Here is a 27,308-nt window from a genome sequence, read left to right as displayed (position 1 = left end):
ATCTGAGACTATGATGAAGAGCAACAGAGGGAAAATGTGCATCCAGTCTTAGCTAGGCAGGCCGCAGAGCATGGCAGCGCTTCATTCCAGGAGCCTGCAGTGATTTAGGACACCCTTCCAGCTCCGGTGCTGCAGCTCATGTTGCCCCTGAGCTTTTTTGTGCCGCCTGCCATTGTCACGCCGTTGGCCTGAGTAACCAAGCAGGAACACTGACAGGCTAAGGACACCGATGGGCAAGGGGCAGGGGTGGGGCTGAGACGGGGGGGGGGGGAATCTCTAGCTTGAGCATAAACAGGTCACCATGCAAATACTCCCCGAAGATGCAAATATTATCCCACACCCTCCCTCCACCCCAAAGATGCACATTTCCTCCCACGACATGCACCACTTTTTGGACAGTCAAGCATCGTAGCCAAGACCAAGGGCATTCTTCATGAAAAAGGTGAACTGAGAAACTCAGCAGAAACAACAGTAGTAATACAAGGCTATCGGTAATATAAATGATAATGAACCAAGAAGAGAACAAAATGAGAGAGAAAAATGTATTTGATTTGTATTCTTGAGAATTGTGTTTTTGGACGGTTGCAATAAATTAGTTTATTTAGTTTCAGTTTTGTATAAAAGTAAAAACACACCAACCTTCTCGCAGCTCTGAGGGATGTAGGGGGTTTGATGCAGAACACAATGAAATGAGGAAAGGAGAAGGAAACAAGGGAGACACAGAGAGAGTAAAAAGGCCATGTTCAAGGCGTTGAAACTGCTACATAAAAAATGTGAAGGACTTCCTGTCACATGGGGACAGGGAGTCCGCTGCATTGCCCTCACACCCTGGTTTAGAGGCAGAGGTCCTGTAGCCCCAATTAAATATGTTAAGCATTTTGAGGGCTGAAATAATTTTCTATGTTTAGCATATCATATAATCCTGTCCCAGTCATGTGGTTGGTTTATATCGAGGATTAACATGCTATAGGTAGGTTGGGTTTTACATACAAATGTTCTGCATGTTGAAAAGGTGAGCAATACAAAGAGTAATAATATGATATCCAGAAAGATATTTATTTGGTCAATATCCAATATCCACTTTAAGTTTGTTCCAAAATCAATTAGTTCATTATTCAGTATTCTAGGTATTGTCATTGATTGTGTTTTAAATTGATGATCCGTGATGACACTGCAAACCACAAGGCTCGGACAGAATCATAGATCTTAGTTTTTTTAAAGAAGAATACCTACAGCTGCCAGTGAAAATATTCATACAAAATTGATGAAAAACTACTCCATTTAATATGGAAAAAAGAATATCCATTACGTTTAACAACTGTTCTATATGAAAAGGTAACAATGGACACGGCATCACATAAAACCTTCATTTTATCAGTAGAGAATATATTTAAAAAAACACACAATAGCATTTATTCCACTGGCCTTCAACTATGTAATGTGACTTTCACATAGACAGTTCGTGACAATTGGAATAAAGATTTGTAATAGCGCAAGAAGGTGATATGAAAGCCAGAATACATAGTGTTACCTATCAATGAATTATCATAAGCAAATACATGTATGTGCTGATGCTATCAACACTAGCATAGACATTAAAGATGTTGCCATTTTCAACCCGGCGTTAAAATGAAAGATTTAATGATAACTACATACAATTATTATTTAATATAATCTCAGCACTTTTAATACTGCATTGACAAAGAGAGATGAGTTAAAGGTGTCCTTCCAATGTTGCTCAAAAGAGAAGAGAAACAGAAAGATCAGAGAGGATCCGCTACTATGAATAGAAGGGATTGGTGAAGGGATTGTCCACCCATTTCCCCTCAAGGTACATTTAGGAGTAAAAGTCAATTAGTAGGTAAACACACCAAGCAGTCAAGTCATTGGAGTTAGACTTAGGAAACAGAACAGAAAAACACAAAACAGAACACACAGGTTCAAATCAGTGCAGGTAGGTCTAATAGAACAAAACAGCCATACTTACAAGTACCTCACTGGATATGGACCTCTGGACTGGATCAGTAACTCCAGCACCCAGAACTACCCAGTTTCAACACCAGTTGTTCTATAATATACTGTACCATAATATACCACTTAAATGTTTTTCTTCCAAAGATGAATACCGTTGTTGTTTGATCATTGCTTTCCTACCTCTAACATATAGATTGGCGGGGGCAGAATAGCGGGTTCCATCGTTGTTAGTGGCAACGCACTCATACTTCCCCTGGTCGGACTCTTCGCTCTGCTCAATCTGGAGGGCCCCTGCGTGGGAATAGAAGATATGTGCCGGACACCATTGGTTAAGTGTCTGCCATTTTGAATTGAGTTGACAAACATAAAAAAAACGTGCTTGTTGTAAAACTGCTCAGGGGCCAACATGTCATTGGGGCCCCCTCACTCCTAGACTTGCTCTTTTAGTCTGCTCAGGGGCCAACATGTCATTGGTGCCCCCTCACTCCTAGATTTGCACTTTTAGACTGCTCAGAGGCCAACATGTCATTGGGGCCCCCTCACTCCTAGACTTGCTCTTTTTTTTATCGATGAGGGTACAGAGTAAAATCGGCTACCATTGTAACTAGCGTAGAGGGATTTTTGGTATCTGTAGGGATCATTGCACAGAGGATAGCTCACTTTAACATTGACCAACACAACCATATTTGTTGAGCAAATAGGCATTCTTCTTGTAACTTGACAGATTTTCCCCTAACATTCCCCTGGTCTGATGTATTAAATGTGTGACATCTTTATTCTGTTTATTCTGTCATTATTAACAACATACATTTGAATTATAGTAATCATGGATAGTTGCAGTCGAATTGCTACATTATCAGACCTACAGAAATCTTAGGGGGAAAAAATGACATTTAACAACCATGGAAAAATATTGAATATTTAACATTTACCTTATTATTGACTTCAGTGGATACAAACAAACCTACATACATGTTGCAGGGTCTAAAAAGGCACTCAACTTTAAGGCCAGTGTTAAAATATGTCATAGAATAGCTCGACTTTGAGGGATAGGGGCAAGCCCTGCAATGTACAACATTTCACTGGACTGTCAATATGGGGATGAGTGAAACTGCTTCAAGGAAGCATGGATCAAACAAAAGAGGTTTACAGTATACAAAAGTAGCATAACAAGGGAGGACAATTAAAACATTAAAACAATAAATTTGGGTATGAATTTTAGCATATTTAATCACAGATCCAATATCAATCAAATGATTTAGGACTTCATCCAGTCAAAGTTGGTTAGAAAAATGCAGCACTTACAAAAAAACGGGGGGGGAAAATGCCGCTGAGATATGTTAAAAAAATACTCATCATAATATCGTATTACAAATATATCACCCTCTGTCACAAAATGTTTGACATGCAGATGTTTTCCAAAGAGCAAGAAATGTATGTCGGCACAACTTACAACCTTTTGACAACCCTTAGCTGAAAAATAAAATGCAATTGTATTAGAAGACAAAATTCAAAATGGTGGCCTTGAGCCGACAAGAAGGCAACCAACCACTGACTGCGTTAGCTTGTGAAAGCTACAAAAGACACCCATAAAAATCCACCAATGGGATCCGCAGTGTGGTGTCATATGACCAGGGGGAAAATGGCTTATGCATCAATCACTCTCCAACTCCCAAATGGCAAAAATGGACCTGCCAGGTCCTTGCCTGACTCAACTGTTTGCCTTCCCCAAAACCTTGAAGAATAAAAAAAACGTCAAAAAGTAAAATAGCCTTCAAACCCAAGAAAAGTAAGAAAAATAGGTGAAAGAGAAAAAAGCACCGGGAGAAACTTTATCAAAAAAGTAGTTGTTTGGGCTTTTTATATATTTTTTTTACAGAAGGTACAGGAGAGGAAAGCAAATAGAAGAAATAAAAAAAATAGACTTGCAAAGACAGAAAGAGTTCTTTGGGAGAAAAAAGCAGAGGAAAGGCAATGTTGTCTTCAGCATGCCTGCGTGATTCCACAGCATCTGTGCATCATTTAAGTGCTGAACAAGAGCAGCTAAGGGGGAAAAATGTTTGGTTGTTTTAGTTGGACAAAAAGAGGGACACATGAGTCGCTATGGCCAAAAATTAAACAAAAAATGAAATAAAAATTTGAGTTCGAAAAAAATAAGTTGTCATTGGATATGCTTCTTTGAGCCAGAGCAAGCATATCACAACTGAGTTTTTTTTAAAAAGGCTCTTCAAATCAAAATTCAAAGGAGGAAGTAAAGCATAGACAAAAAATGGAGATTGGATGAAGTCAACGGAACAGGACAAATAAAAAGGAAAGTCGATAATGAGAACTAAATGGGATTCGGAGTCGGGAAACAGGACAAAAATGGAGGCGGACGGGCGGATGGATGGGACGACAGCAAGAATGAAGTTGCTTTGTTCATTCTGTGAACGTCAGTTCAGCACTCTTACCTCTTATTGGTGTACCACCTGGGTGGATAATATGAATGCAAATAAGATTAGAAAGAAGAAGCATTAGTACGAGAAGATAGAGTCTGGGGGCTTTGGAAGAAGAATCAAATTAGACTTATCAGAGTACGTAAATAATGAGTACTAGAGGAAAGAGAAAGAAGAAAGAGAGAGAGATAGAAAGAGAACTCTACTCTATTGGTTAAAAAAAGACAGGTTTCATCATAGGAAGGTATCATAGGTCAGAGAAGGTCAGAGAACTTGTGCAGAGGTGTGCCTCAGGGGAGCAGCCATTTTGGAAGTGGCATGGCTTCTGAAGACCATCTACTTTGGAAGGCTTGGAGGAGTTGGAATATGAGAGGGAAGAGACTCGTTCAATAGACTTGGAACACTTTAGCTTGACCTCATAGTAATCGTTAAACATCTGCTTAAATCTCTATAATGCTAGTAGGCTTTACATGATTGAGTGAGTGGGTAAGTGGGTGAGTGGGTGAGTGATTGAGTGAGAGGATACAATACAGTGAGGCTAGATAGGTAGGTTATATTACAAAGGTGGTGGATATGGCATATATTGGGCTTAAGCTGGGTGAAATGTGTGTGCTCTTGAAAAGGTGCCTGTATGGCTTATAGAAAAACTTTGTGGGGGGGGGGGTATATGTGTGTCCACTAGGGTTATCTTTGTGTCTACACTAACTGTTAGTAAAATGCATGCCATGCATTTTATTAATAGTTATAACATGAAGAAAAATTAGTGGGGAGTGAAGTGTGCTTCAGAACTAAGCACTTACCAAAGGATTCTGTAGATTTAAATACGGAGAGAAGAAAGACAGCATAAAAATATGATTATATTCCTTAGGTTTAGTTACATCGTTTTTTTTTTTTGTCAGAGTTAAATCTTTATCAACTCTACGTCACAGGAGAATGAAAGTCGCACATAAAAAAAGTGTTAATTTACACAGTTTCTGTTGACAACAGGCAAAGGAGGGTTAACAAGACAATTTAACAAAGGACAGCTGTGGAATCTGGGAAGACAGGTGGTCAAACATAGAAGACTAAGTGTACCAGAAGTAGTGAGAAATCTTAAACAGCTTGCTATTAGCAAATATTGCTAGCCAAACTACGAGTTAAGTAACGATAAGCATATATAATTTCTAATGCTATGTCAATATCAAAAGGAAACTTTGAATAATAAGGGGATCAGGATGTGGAAATATTGGGAATAAGCCACAGGCATAGGGAAGCGAAAGTTGGAGTCTACGCGGAAATGCATTGAGTATATCCAGAGAGAGTCAAGGGACTGGGAAAGCTAGACACAAGTCTCACACACTACTGTGGCTGCTTATGGCTGGAAAACATTCCAGAAGGAAAAGTTGCCTTCGTCAAAGTTAGGTTAGCTTTTCTTTTCTGATTTAGCACAACTGTTAGTTTGAAAGGACATTTTGTTGTTAAATCACAACCAAAAGGACAAAGAATTAGAAAGGAAAGTGTCTAAATGTCTGCCTGTTCACTCCGTTCGTCAATTTTCTCTTGCTGTCTTAGAAAGCAATTAAATTGCTAAAAACCATGGGTGCTCCTTTGCAAGTTCTGAATGAAGCCCAACGTTGAATATTAATCGTTTAAGTGAAATCAAGTGATAAAAACTGACGAAATCAAAAGAAGAGAATGGATCCATCAAACACTGCACCGGGGCAGTCAAAGGGAATCAACTAAACCAAAAAAAAAGAAACTCGTCAGAAGAACAGTCACAGCAGTGAGCAATGAGAGAGTCAGACTGAAGCGGCAACAAACATGGAGATAACCGACAGAGCCATGACAAAACCGGAGGCAGGGGTGGGAGGAACAGACGAGACACACCAGGACACACACAGTTGAGGAGGAGGAAGCAGCAGTAGAAACAATGCCATTACCTACTAAATCAAAGCCAAAGAAGAAGAAGAAGAGGAGGAGGAGGAGAACGAGAGACCAGAAACGGAAGGGATTGGGGTGCAAATATAAAATAGTACTCCCGGATTATATCCGGGGGCGGCAGTGACACCCTACCTGATCTGAGCTGCTTGATGCGTCCATTGTTGTTGGTGGTGTTGACGGGTAGGAAATCTTTGAACCAGGAGATATCTGGGTCAGGGTTGCCGCTGGCGGCACAGAGCATGGTGGCCGTGCGAGTTCGCTCTACCACTTTCAACTGGGGGCCCATGTCAATGGTGGGGAAACCAGCAGGCAGTTGGTCCTCTGTGAAAACCAAGAGGAAACCATAGCTGTGAGCTCATTGAGTGCACGTGAGATGAGTGGGAGGGGGAGAGAGCCAGAGGAAGAGGGCAGACATAATCACAATCAATAGGAGATTAGAATCAACAAGAATGTGTGTGTGTGAGTGGGAGAGAGAGAGAAAGATGGCGAGCGAGCAAGGAAAAGTGACATATTGAGATGTGTATGCGTGCACTGCGTTCATACTATTGCCATGTTCTAAACAGTTATTCAGTGACATAATACTATTTTCTGATTCCATCCGAATTATACTTTGCATAAACCTTCAAAAAATACAAATAATATGAACATTGAGATTGAACATTTACATAACCACTAGTCACAATTTCAGCAAGGCTCTGCATTCTAAAAATGTGACACAAAACACAACAGATTTTTCAGACAGTTGACACCTGGGGTGTGTTTTGAGTATTTGTACTGCTTCTCAGCGTGTGTACAACTGCATATTGGATGGATCTCTGCCACATAAACCTGTCTCTTCCTCTGCCTGCGCTACAAAGTGCTGCTATCAGAAAGGGGGACTGCTCCTCTCGCTGTTCTTCGAGATGCAAGACAAGATAACTAATGCAGCGCCCTCTCCTGAGCAAAAAAATCAGTTTAACAAAACAAAGACAATCAAAGGCCTACATCAGCTTTTCTGGCCCTTGAGGCTCTTAGCAGGAAGCTGACTCTCTTTCACAGTGAGAGAAGGCTTTTACAGAGAGTGCTGGGGCACATATCCCATCCAAAATGACTATTGCTTTACCTTGGTAAAGTTAACCTGTTGATGCTCTGGGGGCGCTATTTCATTTTTGGATGAAAAACGTTCCCGTTTTAAACAAGATATTTTGTCACAAAAAGATGCTCGACTATGCATATAATTGATAGCTTTCGAAAGAAAACACTCTGACGTGTCCAGAACTACCAAGATATTTTCTGTGCGTGCCCTAGAACGTGAGCTTCAGGCAAAACCAAGATGAGACGGCATCCAGGAAATTAGCAGGATTTTTGAGGCTCTGTTTTCCATTGTCTCCTTATATGGCTGTGAATGCGAGAGGAATGAGCCTGCCCTTTCTGTCGTTTCCCCAAGGTGTCTGCAGCATTGTGACGTATTTGTAGGCAGATCATTGGAAGATTGACCATAAGAGACCACATTTACCAGGTGTCCGCCCGGTGTCCGCCCGGTGTCCTGCGCCGAAATTGGTGCGCAAAAGACAGCTGCCAGTATTTTTCCATGGGATACAGAGAGGAAAGCAAGCTTCCACGAACTGCATATCAATGAAGAGATATGTGAAAAAAACACCTTGAGGATTGATTCCAAACAACGTTTGCCATGTTTCGGTCGATATTATGTAGTTAATCCGGAAAAAGTTTTACGTTGTAGGTGACTGAATTTTCGGTTCGTTTCGGTAGCCAGACGCAATGTAGAAAATGGAACGATTTCTCCTACACACAGAAGCTTTCAGGAAAAACTGCGCATTTGGTATGTAACTGAGAGTCTCCTCATTGAAAACATCAGAAGCTCTTCAAAGGTAAATGATTTTATTTATTTGGTTATCTGGTTTTTGTGAAAATGTTGCGTGCTAAATGCTACTCAAAATGCTATGCTAGCTTTGCATACTCTTACACAAATTAGTCAATTTCTATGGTTCAAAAGCATATTTTGAAAATCTGAGATGACAGTGTTGTTAAGAAAAGGCTAAGCTTGAGAGCAGATGCATTATTTTCATTTTATTTGCGATTTTCAGAAATCGTTAACATTGCGTTATGCTAATGAGCCTGAGGCTTTAGTCACGATCCCGGATCCGGGATGGGGAGTTCCAAGAGGTTAACACTAAAATGCTAATATGACACACAGAACCAATGTGGTTGGCATACCAGTGAGGCTGAAGCACACCTTAAAGCTTCACTCTTCCCATTATGATATGGCGAATTAGCTCATTTTTCCTTCCCTCTCGCAAAAGCCACCTATTATGACTCACTCTCTTCATCAAAGTTTCATGAGACACACATCAGGCTGGAAACAGCTTTGAGCAGCCGCTGCCTCTGTGCAGCTGACAACAGTCGTGGCTCCCTTCCAACAATACTTTTGGTTATCTGGTAGGAGAGGATACCGTGGCGGGTTCATCCTTTTTAAGAATTGGACTTCATTACAAATTAGGAACTTAGTTTTGAGCTTCAAAACGTTCCCTCTTCAAGTTAATGTCCCAACCTGAACCAAGGTTAACTTTAACGAGTTAATAATGGGGATGAGGGCATAAGCCCAGAAATAGAATGCCATTCTATTTATATTCATATAAGTTTGACAGTCAACTTCTAAAAAATGAACTTGGAGAATGTCTTTGGGGTGGCTAAAAAGAATTGCCAAGTCTTTGCGATTCAGAGTAATTAAGGGAAGGGGAAAGGTGTTTTAATAAGACAATACTATTTTAAGTGTAATTAGCAATACATCATGACACAAACACACAGGTTAGCAGACATCCTCAATCCAAGGTGTTAAGTGTCCTAAGTGTCTTCTTCTCGATCATTAGCCATTAAAGAAATTAGGTGTGCCTGGAGGTTGGTCCATCTAAAAGTTTGCTGGCATCATGTTTCCTCATCCTACATAAAGAGACTCACTCTCACACAACCGTGAATATGTCATCCTACCTCATTTTAGTTCCATTGAGGCGTATTGAGCTACCTGTTGGGGCGACGCTACTGGCTAATGTGCACTCTATTAACATCTTGAGTTACAATCAATCACACCGCAAACAAATGGAAATCTCAACTCTCTCAACTGATCACAAGGCAACTAATGAGGGAGAGAGAGAGCGAGAGAGAGGAGAAAGAGTCACAGAGTGTGTTGAGGAAATACACAACTTACACTTTTATTTAGTAAGGAGTCTTCAGGCTATACAAAAATAAGTCACCACAAAACATGCTCTCTGATTGTATGGTAGTTAACCATCAATAAAGGCATGGGTTTGCTATCGGATAAGGCTTGAACTTGTGTCTATCTGGATACTCATACAGGCCCATCAATTTTAATACTGATAGTCCAAGTCTAAAATAGGGACAATGAAATGATATTGTTGAACTAAACCAGTGAGTCAAATGATTTACTTTGATTGTTAAAAGTTAAAATAACTTAGATTTTGAGAGTCTAACAAACATGTTTCTCACAAATATGTTTAACTTCTAAACTATTTCGAAGCACACCTCCTCTCATGACTTAGTGGTATGCAGTTCAGTTAAGAAAGCTGGTCAAGAAGAATGCAGATTAATGCAGATTAATATATCAAATGTGACATTAAATCAACTGGTTACAGCCGGTGCCCACATGGCATAAAATAACAGGAAATGTTTTTGGATTCCAAGTATAAAGAAGACACGGAAAAAAGACAAGGACGGTACATTTCTCTTTCATAGAATGCACCTCTGTGTTAAAGTACCATTAACAAAACAGCCTAATGAAAGAAGTGTTCGTTTGAGGGGAGGGAGAGGAGGATGAGGTGGAGGAGAGGAATTAATTGAGCGAGGTATCTCCCTCTCCCGAGCTTTCCACAGGCCGTTCGAATGTCGAATGGAAAATCAGTCGATTTCTAAAGCTACCTGCTCGAACACAATAACCAGGAGCATGCCTCGGAGGACGCATGTTGAATATCATAATGGGATGTCACAATCCGTGCAGCCTAAAAATCATTGTCGGAGAAAAGTACAATGTATGGTTGAGGGGGCAAATATGTGTTCAGGAGATCATAATTGTGCCGTTCTCTGATCAATCAAAATTGCTCTCGTGCTGGGCAAAGCAATACCCTTGTTAATTTTACTCTGTAGACAAAGCTAGTTGAAAGAGAACGCCGCAGGACAATGCCTACATGTTCAAATATATCCACTGTGTGGTCTTTGTCAGAATTCCATTGTTTGATACAAAATCAGCTCGAGTTTGAGAGATCTAAGGTAGTGCCGTCGTGCTCCCCCGGAGCAGCCAAGAAGTCATGACATCAGAGGTATCTTCAGATACTGCCCGACCATAACTACCCCTCTAAAAATAACAAAAAGGCCCCTTTTGGCCTTCCTCTACCACTCCCAGTATACAATGTTACCTCATAGAATGAACCGTGTGGCTCAGTTGTTTGAGCACGGAGCTTGCAAAGCCAGGGTTGTGGGTTTTGATTCCCATGGGGGGCCAGAATGAAAAAGTATGAAAATGTATACACTCACTACAGGATAAACGTAAATAATTAGCATTGTGTTAATAAATGAGGAAATTAAACACCTTTCCTCCACTTATAGTGTGATTAACAACTCAAATTGGGCCAAGCTGCGGCAGTATTTTCTTCAGGAGGCCAAGAGAGCCAAATAAAACGAGAATAATCGCTAGTTAATTTATGCAACATGATGTTTGTTGTACACCTTTTTGAAAAACGGTGGAGTTATTGACAAAGTGTTAAAAAGGAATTAATTCATTAATCTAACGGGGCAAAGCGGCTAGCAATTTTACTATGTGCTATGTTTGCAGTTCTGCTAATAGGCAGGGCTTGGGTTTTCGACTTGTGGTTGCATAAATTATCAACACGGGCTAATTCATTACCGCTCAGGGAACTGTTGGCTCTTTCCTGTGATAGAATTGGAAATTGGAAAATGTTGAATTTGTGTGTGAGTGCGTGTGTGTGTGTGTGTGTGTGTGTGTGTGTGTGTATATGTGTGTATATGTGTGTCGGTGTTCAGCATGCATGACATCTCCATTCTCTGTGCATTGATGTAAAATGCAGCATAAAGAGACCTCTGTGAGGGTTTCTTTTCACCTCACAGGAGAAAAAAAACCTGAAAGCTCAAGGACAGTTTAAGATGAGGGCAGTTTCATAACTTTGCTCAAGACCGTACTTTATTCAACAATGGATCTACACACTAAATGAGATGGAGGGGAGTAATGCTGAAGTCACCTTCTAAAGAACTGCTGAGAGCTGGTGCTTGATATAAAAGCACTTGCAATGACAATTTGCACACATTAACCAGTCAGGCCATCAGGTGCCAAGTATGCGAGGATAGAAAAAAAAGACATTGGCTCAAATAGTACCTCAGTGAGCATGTTTTGGCTGAAGACCCGAGGTCATTGGACATAAGCTCAGGCTATTAGCAAATTATGTCTATCGATCAGTCATACGTCTCTGTACTGTCTCCCTAAAAACATGTTGCTTTCTCCTTGATGATAAGGGAAGCCATACACGTATATTTAAAAGTCACTCATTTGGAAAGGCTTCAAAACTCTAACCAGCCCTCTAATTTGTCTCGACTGCCACCACCAAACCCTTCTCCCCTAACCCCAAAGAACGCACCCAAAACGCCCCGGTGCGACACTCCCTTTGCACAGTGGTGTAATTACAACTGACAAACATAAGTAATATTCTCTTTGGGAGGACCGCTAATTAAATCTGGCTAATTGAGTCTCGGCAGACCAGGCTAACATTTGGGATGTGATTAGTTACTGTTTACCAGACCAACTTAGCCCAGTTTGTGTAACGGTGGATGGAGTGAGAGAGGGAAGAGTGAAGAAGCAGGGGGTACCATGTTTACAGAACGTTGTGAGCCTAATGCGGTTATCTCAGCGAGGTGAGCCAAGGGGCTGGATGTCTACTTCTGCCATGCTATATTTGCTACATTTTAACATCAGATTTACACAGCTATTAGAAACCACTTCTTTGACGGACAGCTTCCTGTTGACACTCCACACACTTGACCTGGGTAGAGGAAGTCAGGAAGTGTGCACTTGCTGTGTGTCATTATTTGCTAGTTAACCACTCTCACATGATCCTGCCTAGAAAATTGAGTTGTGAGTGGAATATTTAATAAATCTGGCAGTCAACGCTTCTAATACAGCGAGGTCGCGGTAGTGGTTTCTATAATTCACACTTCATTCAATTTCAAAATGACCTAATAAGTACAGAGGGATTTAAGGGGAGGAAATAAATAAGCCTTTTCTGTTGTGCGGTGGACACCCCCCCCCCCCCAAAAAAATGAATCCATAAAGACATAAACCTTTCCGGTCCCATTCCATCATTAATTCCATGCCTGCCGCACAAGGATTGGATGCAGTCAGCCCCCCCCCCCCCCCTTGGTGGAACCAGACTTTTCACCCCAGGCTTTAGGTTATTCTTCTGGGAAAATAAAAAATAATAAGATATATTTGTTGAACCTTTTTGAGTGGATACAATCTACTTAAAGAGGCTGTCACAGGTCAGTAGCGAAAGAGCGTGCTGAGAATCATTGTTGTTTGGGAATCACTCCTGCCTGAAGATGGCGGATTATCGTAATGCTGGAAAGTCAGTTGGGGGAACTGTTCAAGTATGACACCCATCCGTCTTATATTTCTCACTCCTTTTAGCTTTATTGTACAGCATGTCCAGTTTAGAATTTGATATTATTATTCTTTTTGGTCTTGAGATAAGGTTTTTCGGGCAGCACAAAAAGGCACAGTACATTTCACATTTCCTTTTGAGTGTGACGGTAGTAACTATTTGCTTCCACCCCTAAATCACACGGCAGCCACAGCCTTTTCTCCTCAGTATAGTGTGCAATGTTCAGTTAAGGCACACTAATTAGAAATGTAGCTTCGATCAAAACACCAAATAAATAAAGCAACAGCCTGGAAGATTAAGAATTTCCCAGGTTAGGAATGTTAACCAACCATCTCCTTTGCTTCTCCAACACTCCTCCAATGACAATCATTTAGTTGGCTTGCGGAGTCCATGGCATGCATTGCTGATTGGGCATTAAATGGAAATTAGTTCTAATTAAGTCTTGGTTGCTTTATGGACTTGGATAATAGTGACCTACAAGTGCAGGCATGCAACGCACACAGAATAGAGAGAGCGGGAATGAGAAGGAACGAGAGAATGAAAGACAGAGTGCAGTGGCCTCGGGAGAGGATAAAATGGAAATGGTGCCAGAGTCCAGGATAAATCATCTAACAAATCATCTCTCAGGGCATAGATGAGGGAGCGAAATCTGCAGGCCAAGAAAACCTGCCAGAAAAGGCGATCTAAGGATGACTGGCACCGTAACGCACTCAGGACTTGACCATTACCCCAGGACACTGGCAGATGTCCAACTGTGCAGGATGTGTGGGCAAATGGCTTTTGACAAAGAGCACAGACCGTGCAACACTAACGTTATTGAGTTCATCCGTGCCAGCCCTTCTGTTTCAATACTGTATGTGACCCAGAGGGTTACGTGGCAGTGTAACATGCCGAGGATTTGATATTCTATTATGCTGATAACAAACCGTCTTTTGTGACGGGAGAACACTTTTTCTTTAGTTTTGCCATGGAATATATTTTTTTAAGGGGCTTTTGTTTGAGACACAAACTTTTGAAGAAATATAAGCAATGTTGAGTAGTTGAGTAGGACAGCTTCTTGTACTACGACAGCATTCGCTCAATTTTTTTCCCACAAAGTTCAATACAACCAGTTAGTACACCCGCTAAAGGGCGAACCTGAATCCTCTTCAACAAAATGTTCCTCTCTCTGCAGCCGTTCAACTAATGTATTTAATTATGTTGGCATTCGAGAGGGAACTGTTAATTATGCTTTTGTTTTCTCTCAAAATTACTCGACCAAATGTAAGAGCTCTTCAGTAACAAAGGAAGCCAGTAATTTCTCTTTGTGCCAAATCTATGACGCCATTTGCTCTCCTTTTCGCTATCTCTCATTCTCTGTTTTCCCCTACATCTCTCACCTCCCCGCTGTTGTTTTCCTCTGCTCCACTTACAAGGTGCACTTCTCACCGCAGTAAAAAGGTGATATTTTACAGTCTAGCAAATCAACGATGACAGGCCTCTCAATCTACCCACATTTGCTTTATCAGCTATGTACAGCTGGATTGAAATATTCCAAAATGTGACAGTTCCACCTCAAAGAGAGTATTTTTTATAGACAGAATCTTGTCTGGCTGTGTTTCTCCACATATCCATCCATCATTTCCTCCATAAACCCTCTACAGAGGTGAAACTTGTCCCTTATATGTATTTTTTTTTACAAGAACATTGCACTGCGATATCATTCTCTCGATCTTGTGCCCTCGGACCTGTGGGCGCAATGTTTTACTGTCATTTAGTTAGCTTATTCCTTTTGCTTTTTAACGTGGAGTTTCGCTTGTGCCTGTCACCCACGTACTCCTCTTCCATTTGAAACAGAAACAAGGTTTCAGGTTAAGTGAGGCACGTCTCTGAAATCAGATTTCCCCTATAAAAACTTACCCTTCCAGGGTTATTTTGGCAATAATAGAATTCATATCCTATAATGAAATGAATAGATTCTTTAAATGACATTTGTATTTGTTTGTCAAGCAGAACAGGTGGGGAAAGCACATCGTGAATACAGGGCCAATGAAATGAAAGAGATTGACACAATATAAAACAGCCCTAACTGCTGACGTTTTGGTTTCACTGCCTTCTCTCTCTGGCACTGTATTGAACAGGAAAGCTGTCACCTAAATGATGCTTTTAACACATCACAACCGATAAAAGGTGTGCTGACGGTGTGCTCTCCATGTGGACTATGATAGCTGTTCTGTGTGTGTGTGTGTGTGTGTGTGTGTGTGTGTGTGTGTGTGTGTGTGTGTGTGTGTGTGTGTGTGTGTGTGTGTGTGTGTGTGTGTGTGTGTGTGTGTGTGTGTGTGTGTGTGTGTGTGTGTGTGTGTGTGTGTGTGTGTGTGTGTCTATTAGAGAGATTAGGCTTGAGCTCTTGACCGTAAATGGTTATTGACCACCAGGAGTTTGCGATACTGATTTGTCGACTTGTCTTTACTGATAGCACTTCGGTGCGAGCTACTCAAACACAACATATCCCTTCAAGACACACTGTTGTACATACAGGGCTTGTTTAAGACTTATCATACTGGAACTTGACCCCCCCCCTTATAGGATTCCGTTGGAATTCTTGTCAGATTATAAACGTCTCAGTGTCGAATACTTGGAATACTTAAGATGCAAGTGAAAGTGATGACCTTTGACCATCAATGGACAAAAGTATCTCATGGAGGGGAAGGTGTAGCAAACCACGCAGAGCAATACAAGTCAAGACTGCCACCGAAAGCAAGGTTGTCAAGGTTTGGAGGGAGTGCAAAATATAATCCGAGAATATTAACAATGTAAGACAGCAAACATCAAAACCAGTAAAATAGAAGACCACAAAATATAGTATATGACATTCACTCCAAGATATGGCAGATTGATCACGGGACTGATTGAGCATAATCTGGGTGTATCGCATTATATGACTCTTATTAGGTCATCTCAATCGAACTAAAAGCCTTTTCCATTTTATACAATATCGGATTCTCGGTTTAGATCTTCACTCGCACATAATCACCTAGTTCTGACTAGCTACATCTTCAAATAGGCTTCCTTCCATCAAAAGGCATTAGATAACAGTCAAAGTACAAATACAAGTATGGCAGACAAAATCCTCATAACCAGCACTTAATAGAGAGACAGCATGCAGGGGGGGATTTCCAAAATATAACATTCAGGTTTGTACTTGGCAGACAAGCACAAAGCTCAGAGTCCACCGCAGACCCGACTGCTAGAAACTAACACAACCAGAAACTAACACAGCCAACGACTTTACTTTGTTGTAAGTTGCCTCTCAAGATAGGCATTGGTGAAACAACCTGTTACGTAAAAAGGCATTTGATCTGATCTGATCTGTGTAAATACTACGCTAGTGGCTCTAAAGCAACAAAAACAAACTACCCGCAGGACTTGTCAGTCCTCCCTAATTCCTTGTGAATTTAGAAAGCAAATGAATAGTTCAAATTTGTAGCAAAAAACCCCTGACCCAGTTACCGCTGTGTAAACAGACCGGTACTCAAAATCCAGCTTTCTGTCAATAATCTACTGAGTGTGTTTGGTCATGCTTTTGTTCGAGGTGGAAATATGTTCAGCCATTTCCTTGCCATGTGTGATACAGACGACTGTGTTCAGTTGACACTGGGTAAATTGTATTAGGTATTTGGTACCGTGAGCCAGGTACAGCTGGTGTTGATAGTCGTGTAATCTCGAGCTACCTCTCTCTCCTAAAAAAGTACTTTAAAGTTTATTAAATACCGTGGCTTACCAAGACATTTAGTAGAAATAAAACTCATCTTGAGCAAGGAATCGACTTAAGATTCAGTATTTTGAGAACGGAGGAGACTGATTAGTTGCTGTACTCCCGAGGACACCAACACTCGCATCTTTTATTGCATGATAGTGACAGAAGGAGAGAAGGGGGTGGGGCAGTATAAGCATGTCAGCCACCAGGCAGACAGAGTGATAACCGTGCACTAGGCCTATCTATCAGCAATCAAAAGCTCCCTCCCGTAATGGAATGGGATGAAGGGTGGGAATTAAGGATCCCAATTTTGTTTAAACGTTTTAATGTTTAAATGTTCATACCCTTAAGTTTTTACCATGCCTCCCAAACAGAGTGGCTTCAACTGTATCCAGCAAAACAAAGGGATGCAACTAATTTACAGAGCACGTAAAGTTAATTTGCGGAAAATGCAGGGACCAAGTGTGAAAATGAGTCACTTTCAACAGCTGCTGAAATGTGTTTTTCACCTCCATCGCCTGAGGGGTCAAATAGAATTCGAGTTGTGAAATTGTGTCCGGTCTGTTCATTAACGATCGTAATGTATCAGCTTTGACAAGAAGCAAGGTATCCCATTACAAATATGCATGGGAATTTCTCTAGGAGTAAGAGGAAGGAGAGAGGAAGGAAAGCACAAGAGGAAGAGATGTAGAGAGGAGGGAGGAAGACGAGGTTAGAGGGTGGGGGAGGAGAAAGCTCTCCAACCTCAGGTATAAATTCTGTCTCAGTGAAAAATAGCATCCTTTCCCCACTCGCTCTCTCCACTGATTGTTTCATGTGTAAATCCGCTTTTAGATTCTATAACTAATTCAATGTTTCTTATTTGCTATTAAAACACCCTCAGCTAATGCGTAAGATTATGGGGACTCCATTGCTGAGTCAATCAATTAATCATCGGCTGCCCTATTTTCTATTTTTCAAAACCTCCTTCGCAGACGAACACGCCCACTCATTCTTCATTCAGGAAGACACTGAAAACGTACAGGAGTCAATGTATAGAGAGGAGCCTTAAAACCGATTAGCTAACAGTAAACTGGAGCCTCTTTTAAAAAAACGGTTTTCCCCCATAAATGTATGCAAAATGCTCAGTCTTGTCAATACCGGGATAAATGAATGCTCTTTTTACATGACAGGTTCATTACGAGGACAAATGGCCTCTCACAGAAATCGCACTGTACCGAGCTGAACACTGCTCCTGACAAACCAAACATCCCTTCCATTGCAGCCTGACAGATAGGGAAAGGGTGGTATTTCTTAGGCCAGCCCCTCTAAACTGACCCCACCCACTGTTCCTCCATGCCTGCAGTCCATGTAGCCCCAGTCGCCAATCTGTTACAGCCATCAATGTCTAGAAGACTAGCAAATCACATCAACTGACCTGAGTGCAACAGAAAGGTATATGGTACCACTGTGAAGCTCACATTGGTGCCTGTGCATACTCTCTGAGCTGCGACATGCATAAACATGCCGGATTGGCCATGATATCCCTCCATTTCCACATAAGCAAAGGGAGCAGAGCGAGGGAGGGGGAAAGAGAGGGGTAGGTAGAGAGGTAGGGAGTGAGAGTGTGTTGGATGCCCCAGGGGTCGGGCTGAAATGGACGGAAAAAGAGAATGATGAAAAGGAGAGATGGAGCAGGATGGGAACTGGGGCCTTCTCTCCACAGGCACTGGGGCCTTCTCTCCACAGGCCTGGCCAGGCAGGCAGGCAGTCAGGAACAAAGCTCTGTCTACGCTCAAATGCTCGCCTAGCTTTGTAGACAGCAAGTCAGTTCAGGCAGATGTACTACCTTTGAGTGGTGGAGATCACTTAAAGGGAGCATGGACGGACGGAAGGAGGGAGGGGAGGTAGGGAGGGAGGAAAGGAGGGAGGGAGCTGAAAAGAGAGGAGTAGATAGAGAAAGAGGTAGTCGCTTCCTCCATCTACCACTTTTTCTTTAAACACCTCTCTCTTTTCATAATTTTTATCCTTTGACTCCTTCCTCCTATCTTTACATGAGTTTGTCTTTTTATTTCCGATAGGCATCTGTACCTCACTCTCTCTCTCTCTCTCTCTCAATCTCTCTCTCTCTCTCTCTCTCTCTCTCTCAGCATATTCCATTTGCTGTCTCGTACCCTGAGCGACAAATCCGTTTACCTTAAAAAACAGAACCTCATTTGTTTAGGCGGGGGGGGGGGGGGCTTTTACGTCAACTTATCTGCCATCAGCAATTTTTTTCTGTTATGATTACTAATATCAAGAAGAGGAGCATAGGAAGACAAAAAATATATACTTCAGAAAAGCTTTGAGCTATTTACCAAGCACAAAGCAGAGATGAAGTCTCTTTCTTTTTTTCTTCATCAGCCGGGAGGCGTACGCTCGGGAGCCCTGGTTTTAACAGTCGCTCAACTTACATTCTCTCCTTTGAGCACATTAAGCATTCATAAATAAAGAAGCCGTGGCTAGGAATACATAAACAGTGCAGTAGTGCTGTTTATTTCATAAAGATGCTCTGTGATGATGCCCTTAACACTTAATGCCATGAGGACTTTTAGTAATTTCATTCTCTTCATGTTTTAATGTGGCTATTATTGTGCGTCTAACCTGTTCCAAATCACTTGGGGTATGTATTATACACAGTTGAAGTCGGAAGTTTACATATACTTAGGTTGGAGTCATTAAACCAAGTTTTTCAACCACTCCACAAATATTTGTTAACCAAATATAATTTTGGCAAGTCGGTAAGAACATCTACTTTGTGCATGACACAAGTAATTTTTCCAACAATTGTTTACAGACAGATTATTTCACTTACAATTCACTGTATCACAATATGACTGTGCCTTTGAACAGCTTGTAAAATTCCAGAAGATGATGTCATGGCTTAAGAAGCTTCTAATAGGCTAATTGACATCATTTGAGTCAATTGGAGGTGTACTTGTCGATGTACACTGCTCAAAAAAATAAAGGGAACACTTAAACAACACAATGTAACTTCAAGTCAATCACACTTCTATGAAATCAAACTGTCCACTTAGGAAGCAACACTGATTGACAATAAATGTCACATGCTGTTGTGCAAATGGAATAGGCAACAGGTGGAAATTATAGGCAATTAGCAAGACATCCCCAATAAAGGAGTCGTTCTGCAGGTGGTGACCACAGACCACTTCTCAGTTCCTATGCTTCCTGGCTGATGTTTTGGTCACTTTTGAATGCTGGCGGTGCTTTCACTCTAGTGGTAGCATGAGACGGAGTCTACAACCCACACAAGTGGCTCAGGTAGTGTAGCTATCAAGGATGGCACATCAATGCGAGCTGTTGCAAGAAGTTTTGCTGTGTCTGTCAGCTTATTGTCCAGCGCATGGAGGCGCTACCAGGAGACAGGCCAGTACATCAGGAGACGTGGAGGAGGCCGTAGGAGGGCAACAACTCAGCAGCAGGACCGCTACCTCCGTCTTTGTGCAAGGAGGAGCAGGAGGAGCACTACCAGAGCCCTGCAAAATGACCTCCAGCAGGCCACAAATGTGCTTGTGTCTGCTCAAACGGTCAGAAACAGACTCCATGTGGGTGGTATGAGGGCCCGACGTCCGCAGGTGGGGGTTGTGCTTACAGCCCAACACCGTGCAGGACGTTTGGCATTTGCCAGAGAACACCAAGATTGGCAAATTCGCGTGACAGAGTCTGGAGACGCCGTGGAGAACGTTCTGCTGCCTGCAACATCCTCCAGCATGACCGGTTTGGCGGTGGGTCAGTCATGGTGTGGGGTGGCATTTCTTTGGGAGGCCGCACAGCCCTCTGTGCGCTCGCCAGAGGTAGCCTGACTGCCATTAGGTACTGAGATGAGATCCTCAGACCCCTTGGGAGACCATATGCTGGTGCGGTTGGCCCTGGGTTACTCCTAATGCAAGACAATGCTAGACATCATGTGGCTGGAGTGTGTCAGCAGTTCCTGCAAGAGGAAGGCATTGATGCTATGGACTGGCCCGCCCGTTCCCCAGACCTGAATCCAATCGAGCACATCTGGGACATCATGTCTCGCTCCATCCACCAAAGCCACGTTGCACAACAGACTGTCCCGGAGTTGGCGGATGCTTTAGTCCAGGTCTGGGAGGAGATCACTCAGGAGACTATCCGCCACCTCATCAGGAGCATGCCCAGGCATTGTAGGGAGGTCATACAGGCACGTGGAGGCCACACACACTACTGAGCCTCATTTTGACTTGCGTTAAGGACATTACATCAAAGTTGGATCAGCCTGTAGTGTGGTTTTCCACTTTAATTTTGAGTGTGACTCCAAATCCAGACCTCCATGGGTTGATAAATTTGATTTCCATTGATAATTTTTGTGTGATTTTGTTGTCAGCACATTCAACTATGTAAAGAAAAAAGTATTTAATAAGAATATTTCATTCATTCAGATCTAGGATGTGTTATTTTAGTGTTCCCAGTGTATTTCAAGGCCTACCTTCAAACTCAGCGCCTCTTTGCTTGACATCATGGGAAAATCAAAAGAAATCAGCCAAGACCTCAGAAAAAAATTGTAGACCTCAACAAGTCTGGTTCATCCTTGGGAGAAATTTCCAAATGCCTGAAGGTACCATGTTCATCTGTACAAACAATAGTAAGTATAAACACCATGGGACCACACAGCCATCATACCGCTCAGGAAGAGATGAACGTACTTTGGTACAAAAAGTACATATCAATCCCAGAACAACAGCAAAGGACCTTGAGAAGATGCTGGAGGAAACAGGTACAAAAGTATCTATATCCACAGTAAAACGAGTCCAATATCGACATGACCTGAAAGGCAGCAAGGAAGAAGCCACTGCTCCAAAACTGCCATAAAAAGTCAGACTACGGTTTGCAACTGCACATGCCGACAAAGATCAAATTTTTGGAGAAATGTCCTCTCGTCTGATGAAACAAAAATAGAACTGTTTGGTCATAATTACCATCGTTATGTTTGGAGGAAAAAGTAGGAGGCTTGCAAGCCAAAGAATCCCATCTCAACCGTGAAGCATGGGGGTTTCAGCATCATGTTGTAGGGGTGCCGTGCTGCAGGAGGGACTGGTGCACTTCACAAAATAGACATCATCATTAGGTAGGAACATTATGTGGATATATTGAAGCAACATCTCAAGACATCAGTCAGGAAGTTAAAGCTTGGTCGCAAAAGGATCTTCCAAATGGACAATGACCCCAAGGATATTTCCAAAGTTGTGGTAAAATGGCTTAACGACAATAAAGTCAAGGTATTGGAGTAGCCATCACAAAGCCTTGACCCCAATCCCATAAAAATGTTGTGGGAAGAACTGAAAAAGCATGTGCAAGCATGGAGGCCTACAAACCTGACTCAGTTACACCCGTTCTGTCAGGAGGAATGGGACAAAATTCACCCAACTTATTGTGGGAAGCTTGTGGAAGGCTACCCGAGACATTTGACCCAAGTTAAACAATTTAAAGGCAATGCTACCAAATACTAATTGAGTGTATGTAAACTTCCGACCCACTGGGAATGTGATGAAAGAAATAAAAGCTGAAATAAATCATTCTCTCTTCTATTATTCTGACATTTCACATTCTTAAAATAAAGTGGTGATCCTAACTGACCTAAAACAGGGAATTTTTACTTAGATTAAATGTCAGGAATTATGAAAAACTGAGCTTAAATGTATTTGGATTCGGTGTATGTAAACATCTGAATTCAACTGTTTGTTTTGCTTTGAAGAGATGTTTTTGAATTGTATTTATGTGCTTCCCATCATGTACAGGTAAATGCCAAAATAAAGGAAACACTTTATTTAACGCTTTAATAAGGGACACAGTATATAGAAAGCATGTGCTTCAACACATGTGTGGTTCCTGAGTTAATTAAGCAAATAACATCCCATCATGCTTAGGGTCATGTATAAAAATGCCCAGTTGCCCATTGTTTTGGCTACGCACACTCACACACACACACACACACACACACACACACACACACACACACACACACACACACACACACACACACACACACACACACACACACACACACACACACACACACACACACACACACACACACAAGGAAACAGACAGTATTTCTCTATCTCTTTGTCCCTTTCCCCCTCTCTCACTTACCAATAGGGTGAGAATGGAAGCATCCAAGACACATGAGATAAGGAATACAGTCCTGAGATAAGAAATGCAATAGCATCCACTAATCATTAACGAACAAATAACACCCACATATTAGCCTGTTTAGCTCCACAACATATCTATAGGAGGCAGGGGAGTGGGAGGCCAGCGGAGTGTCGGAGACCAGGTGAGCCTCCCAGCCAGGCAGGAAAACAAGCAAAAAGGTAGGCCTGTGACATATCCTATTGGTTCATTAACCTTCATGTACCTTGCATTAAGAAACAGCAAGGTCAGTTTGGTCAAACGGGCATTCCTAATGACCTGGCGGATGGTAGCCTAAAAGTTAAGAGCATTGGACCAGTAACTGAAAGGTCGGTGATTTGAATCCCTGAGCCGAATAGGTGTAAACTCTGTCGATGTGCCCAAGTGAGCAAGGCACTTAACCCTAACTGCTAAATTACTAAAATGTGACTTGTTTCATGAAACTAGGTGCATGCTGCACATCACTACTTTACAGGAGCAGCATTTGAATATAAACATGTTTTTTTATTTTTTTAAATGCATTTTTTTGGCCTAAATTCCTTCTGGAACATAATAACACATTTGTATTCCATCTATAATTATGAATACAATTGTTAAATTACGAGCCTAGTTGGTTTAGCCATGGAAAAAGTGAGGAACCTTCCCACTAGCCATGATCGGCTGAGATAATGAATGGGATTGACATTCTGGGAGATGAGTTTGGATTGGTCTGCCATGTAGCACGCTTCTGTCAATATCGTCAGTATGTGTTTGACAGTCCTTTCTACTGCACCGTTTTTGAAAGATATAATGCTAGCAATCGAGAACTACAAAAAAGTTTTGCTACTTTTCTCAACAACATTGATGCCCTGAATTTATCAGGCGCTGTCGGCAGATCAGTAGGAAAAGGTAATGGGCTACTTTCTACACACACCACGGTCAGTGTGAACTGGAGTGAATTTACACAAAGCTGGCCAAACAAGATGTAGCTACAAACCAAACGGAGTTACAGAGTTCCAGTCTGCCGTGAAGTGTTCATCCATGTACGGCTAAGAGTCTAGTTACATTTTCAGATATACGTTTCTAATTTTGTCAAAAAGTCATTTTTATTGCAAGTCAAAGCATACTGTTAGTTAGCTAGCAAAAGTTAACTTGTTGGCTCGCCAGCTAATGTTATGTGTATGATCTGTGTAGTAATATTATTTGAATCAGAAAACCATTTGCAAAGCTAATGTTAGCTAGTTAACATTAAACCTAGTTTTTTACATTTAGCTACGTGCAGATTCATACGACAGCTATGACAATGTTTATGACAGGTGTGTCTGGGGGTGATTATGGCCATCGATTGTACATGTCTAGACAATAGGGACCCATCCACTTAGCTAGGTGTTGATGAGGAGTGGTTTTAGCATTTCCTTCACATTACCCGTGAATTTACACAAGTGTTTCTGGGTAAGCGTCATCTAATAAATGATACAAATATTTATAAAATATTTTTATGTGGACACTTTCTGTTTTGATATTGCTACTATGCAAGTATGCAAGTACTATCACTGTACCGTTTACACCTTTTTTTCCTGTGCATGTGAAAAATAAAGTTATATTTTATTTGATATAGCGTGTGTTTACCACATGGCTTCACATGTGAATCCTTAAAGAGATGGGTGGTATTAAGGCTTAAGAGGGTGTGAATGATGTTGAATGGGCGTAGACAAAAAGAGCTCTCCAGTAGGTGTACCAAAAAATATTCAAGGGCCATTTTCTCAAAAGTGGGGTTACAAGTTCATCAACTTTCAAAACAGAATTACTTTCCCATTATTCCTCAACTGCATTGTGTGATGGACAATTCCCTAGCTCTGAGTCTCTAATTTTATTCAATGTAAAAAAACACAATTTCAATTTTTGCTACATAAGGCCGAGTGGTTTTGTGTATGTAATGTGCAAGACACATTTTGGACACCAAAATAGTATAGAATTATATTCAGATTACTCCTTGAATGACGACATGCACCCTTTTTTTAACTTGCAAACCATGCTCTCCAATATAAGAACACTTAGCAATTTTCTCCCTGAACCATTTTAGCGAAACAGCACTGAGCTATTTTACAGGCCATGGCTCAGTTCTCATCCATTTGAGCACGGTATCGTCTTGATGCAATTTCCAGAGAACATCTACAGTAAATGTCTGAGAGAACAGACTTTATACAAGTTCATGTCCACCTGAGAAAGGCAGCGCTACATAAATGGCAAGAGGAGAAAAAAAACTTCTACATTATTGAAAAGATTGGGGCTAAGAGTATGCTACAGAAAAGGGAGATTACTCATACTTGGGCTAACACTAGGCAGAACGGACATCATGTGTCCCAAAAGGCCTTAATGGAGTCAGGTTACATCATTCTTTTCTAATAAACAGACAGAAGTTTTCCCAAAGTTACTGCCGCATAAATTGGGGTTTCTCCATGGGACGTTGGTGGTTTTGTGGCATTACATAAATGGTTATTTCTAGGCTCAAGGTCTAGTCATAGGACACTTGAACCTCGTGAAGTGAGTTTGAAACTCGTGGGAAACGTTTGGTTCGAGAGACTTGTTTGCAATGTGTTCCATGCATCCACCAAGATGCTATGAATTAGCAAAGAATGTTATGTGACTGCAAATAACGCCAATGCTTTTGTCTAACATACGTGTGATTGCTTTACTTATATTGTTTGTAAATACGTAAATAGATTTTATTTTTGCATTGTATTTGTAAATGTTGTAAATTTGTATGATTTGTGTACATGCAGGGCTCCCTTGAAAAAGACACATTGGTTCAAAGGGAGTTACCCAGATAAAATAAAGGTTAAAGGCCCAGTGCAGTCAAAAACATGATATTGCTGTGTTTTGTATACAGTGACCTCCAGACTCTGAAGTTAAAGTGCAGACTGCCAAGCTTTAATTTGAGGGTATTTTCATCCATATCGGGTGAACCGTTTAGAAATTACAGCACTCTTTGTACATAGTCCCCCCATTTTAGGGGACCAAAAGTATTGGGACAAATTCACTTATACAGCGCATTCAGAAAGTATTCAGACCCCTTGACTTTTTCCACATTTTGTTACATTACAGCCTTATTCTACAATTGATTCAATAGCTTTTTCCCTCATCAATCTATACACAATACCCCATAATGACAAAGCAAAAACAGTTTTTTAGAAATGTTTGATAATTTATTTAAAAAAATAAAGTATTCAGACCCTTTACTCAGTACTTTGTTGAAACATCTTTGGCAGTGATTACAGCCTCGAGTCTTCTTGGGTATGAAGCTTGGCACTCCTGTATTCGGGGAGTTTCTCACATTCTTCTCTGCGGGTCCTCTCAAGCTCTGTCAGGTTGGATGGGGAACGTCACTGCACAGCTATTTTCAGGTCTCTCCAGAGATGTTTGAATGGGTTCAAGTCTGGGCTCTGGCCGGGTCACTCAAGGACATTCAGAGACTTGTCCCAAAGCCACTTGCGTTGTCTTGACTGTGTGCTTAGGGTTGTGTGTCCACTTGGAAGGTGAACATTTGCCCCAGTCGGAGGTCCTGTGTGCTCTGGAGCAAGTTTTCATCAAGGATTCTGTACATTGCTCCATTCATCCTTGCCTCGATCCTGACTAGTCTCCCAGTCCTTGAGCTGAAAAACATCCCCACAGCATGATGCTGCCACCACCATGCTTTACAGTTGGCATGGTGCCAGGTTTCCTCCCAACGTGACACTTGGCATTCAGGCCACAGAGTTCAGTCTTGGTTTCATCAGACCAGATAATCTTGTTCCTCATGGTCTGAGAGTCTTTTGGTGCCTTTTTGGCAAACTACAAGCAGGCTGTCATGTGCCTTTTACTGAGGTGTGGCTTCTGTCTGGCCATGCTACCATAAAGGCCTAATTGGTGGAGTGCTGCAGAGATGGTTGTCCATTTGGAAGGTTCTTCCATCATCACAGAGGAACTCTAGAGCTCTGTCAGTGACCTCTTGGTCACCTCCCTGACTAAGGCCTGGTACCGTTCCCCATATCTGTGCCTCAACACAATCCTGTCTCGGATCTCTACGGACAATTCCTTTGACTTCATAACTTGGTTTTTGATCTGACATGCACTGTGGGACCTTATAGAGACAGGTGTGTGCCTTTCCAAATCATGTCCAATCAACTGAATTTACCACAATCAAGTTGTAGAAACATTGCAAGGATGATCAATAGAAACAGGATGCACCTGAGCTCAATTTCGAGTCTCATAGCCAAGGGTCTGAATACTTGTAAAAAAATATATATTTTAATACTTTTGCAAAAAATCCAAAAAACCTTTTTCGCTTCGTCATTATGGGATATTGTGTGTAGATTGATGAGGATGATTATTTAATTAACCCATTTTAGAATACGCTGT

The 27,308-nt window shown here is 41.5% G+C and overlaps 1 protein-coding gene across 26 annotated transcripts in view; it reads right to left on the bottom strand.

The window, feature by feature from the left end:
- The window catches only part of LOC135516331 (receptor-type tyrosine-protein phosphatase delta-like), a 606,705-nt gene that overhangs the window by 83,351 nt on the left and 496,046 nt on the right, over positions 1-27,308 (bottom strand). For 15 of the 26 annotated variants that reach the window (XM_064940532.1, XM_064940530.1, XM_064940540.1 and 12 more), the window contains 3 exons: positions 6,462-6,650; positions 2,155-2,265; positions 640-651 (listed from right to left, as the gene is read on the bottom strand). In XM_064940532.1, coding sequence (XP_064796604.1) covers positions 640-651; positions 2,155-2,265; positions 6,462-6,650 — 312 coding nt within the window. Of the gene's footprint in view, positions 1-639; positions 652-2,154; positions 2,266-4,424; positions 5,051-6,461; positions 6,651-27,308 lie in introns of those variants that run through there. The other 11 variants (XM_064940536.1, XM_064940544.1, XM_064940556.1 and 8 more) reach the window with 2 other exon arrangements.

Source organism: Oncorhynchus masou, chromosome 27 (genome assembly GCF_036934945.1).
Source record: "Oncorhynchus masou masou isolate Uvic2021 chromosome 27, UVic_Omas_1.1, whole genome shotgun sequence".
Taxonomy (NCBI): Eukaryota; Metazoa; Chordata; class Actinopteri; order Salmoniformes; family Salmonidae; genus Oncorhynchus; species Oncorhynchus masou.
This window is presented reverse-complemented; position numbering and strand designations above follow the sequence as displayed.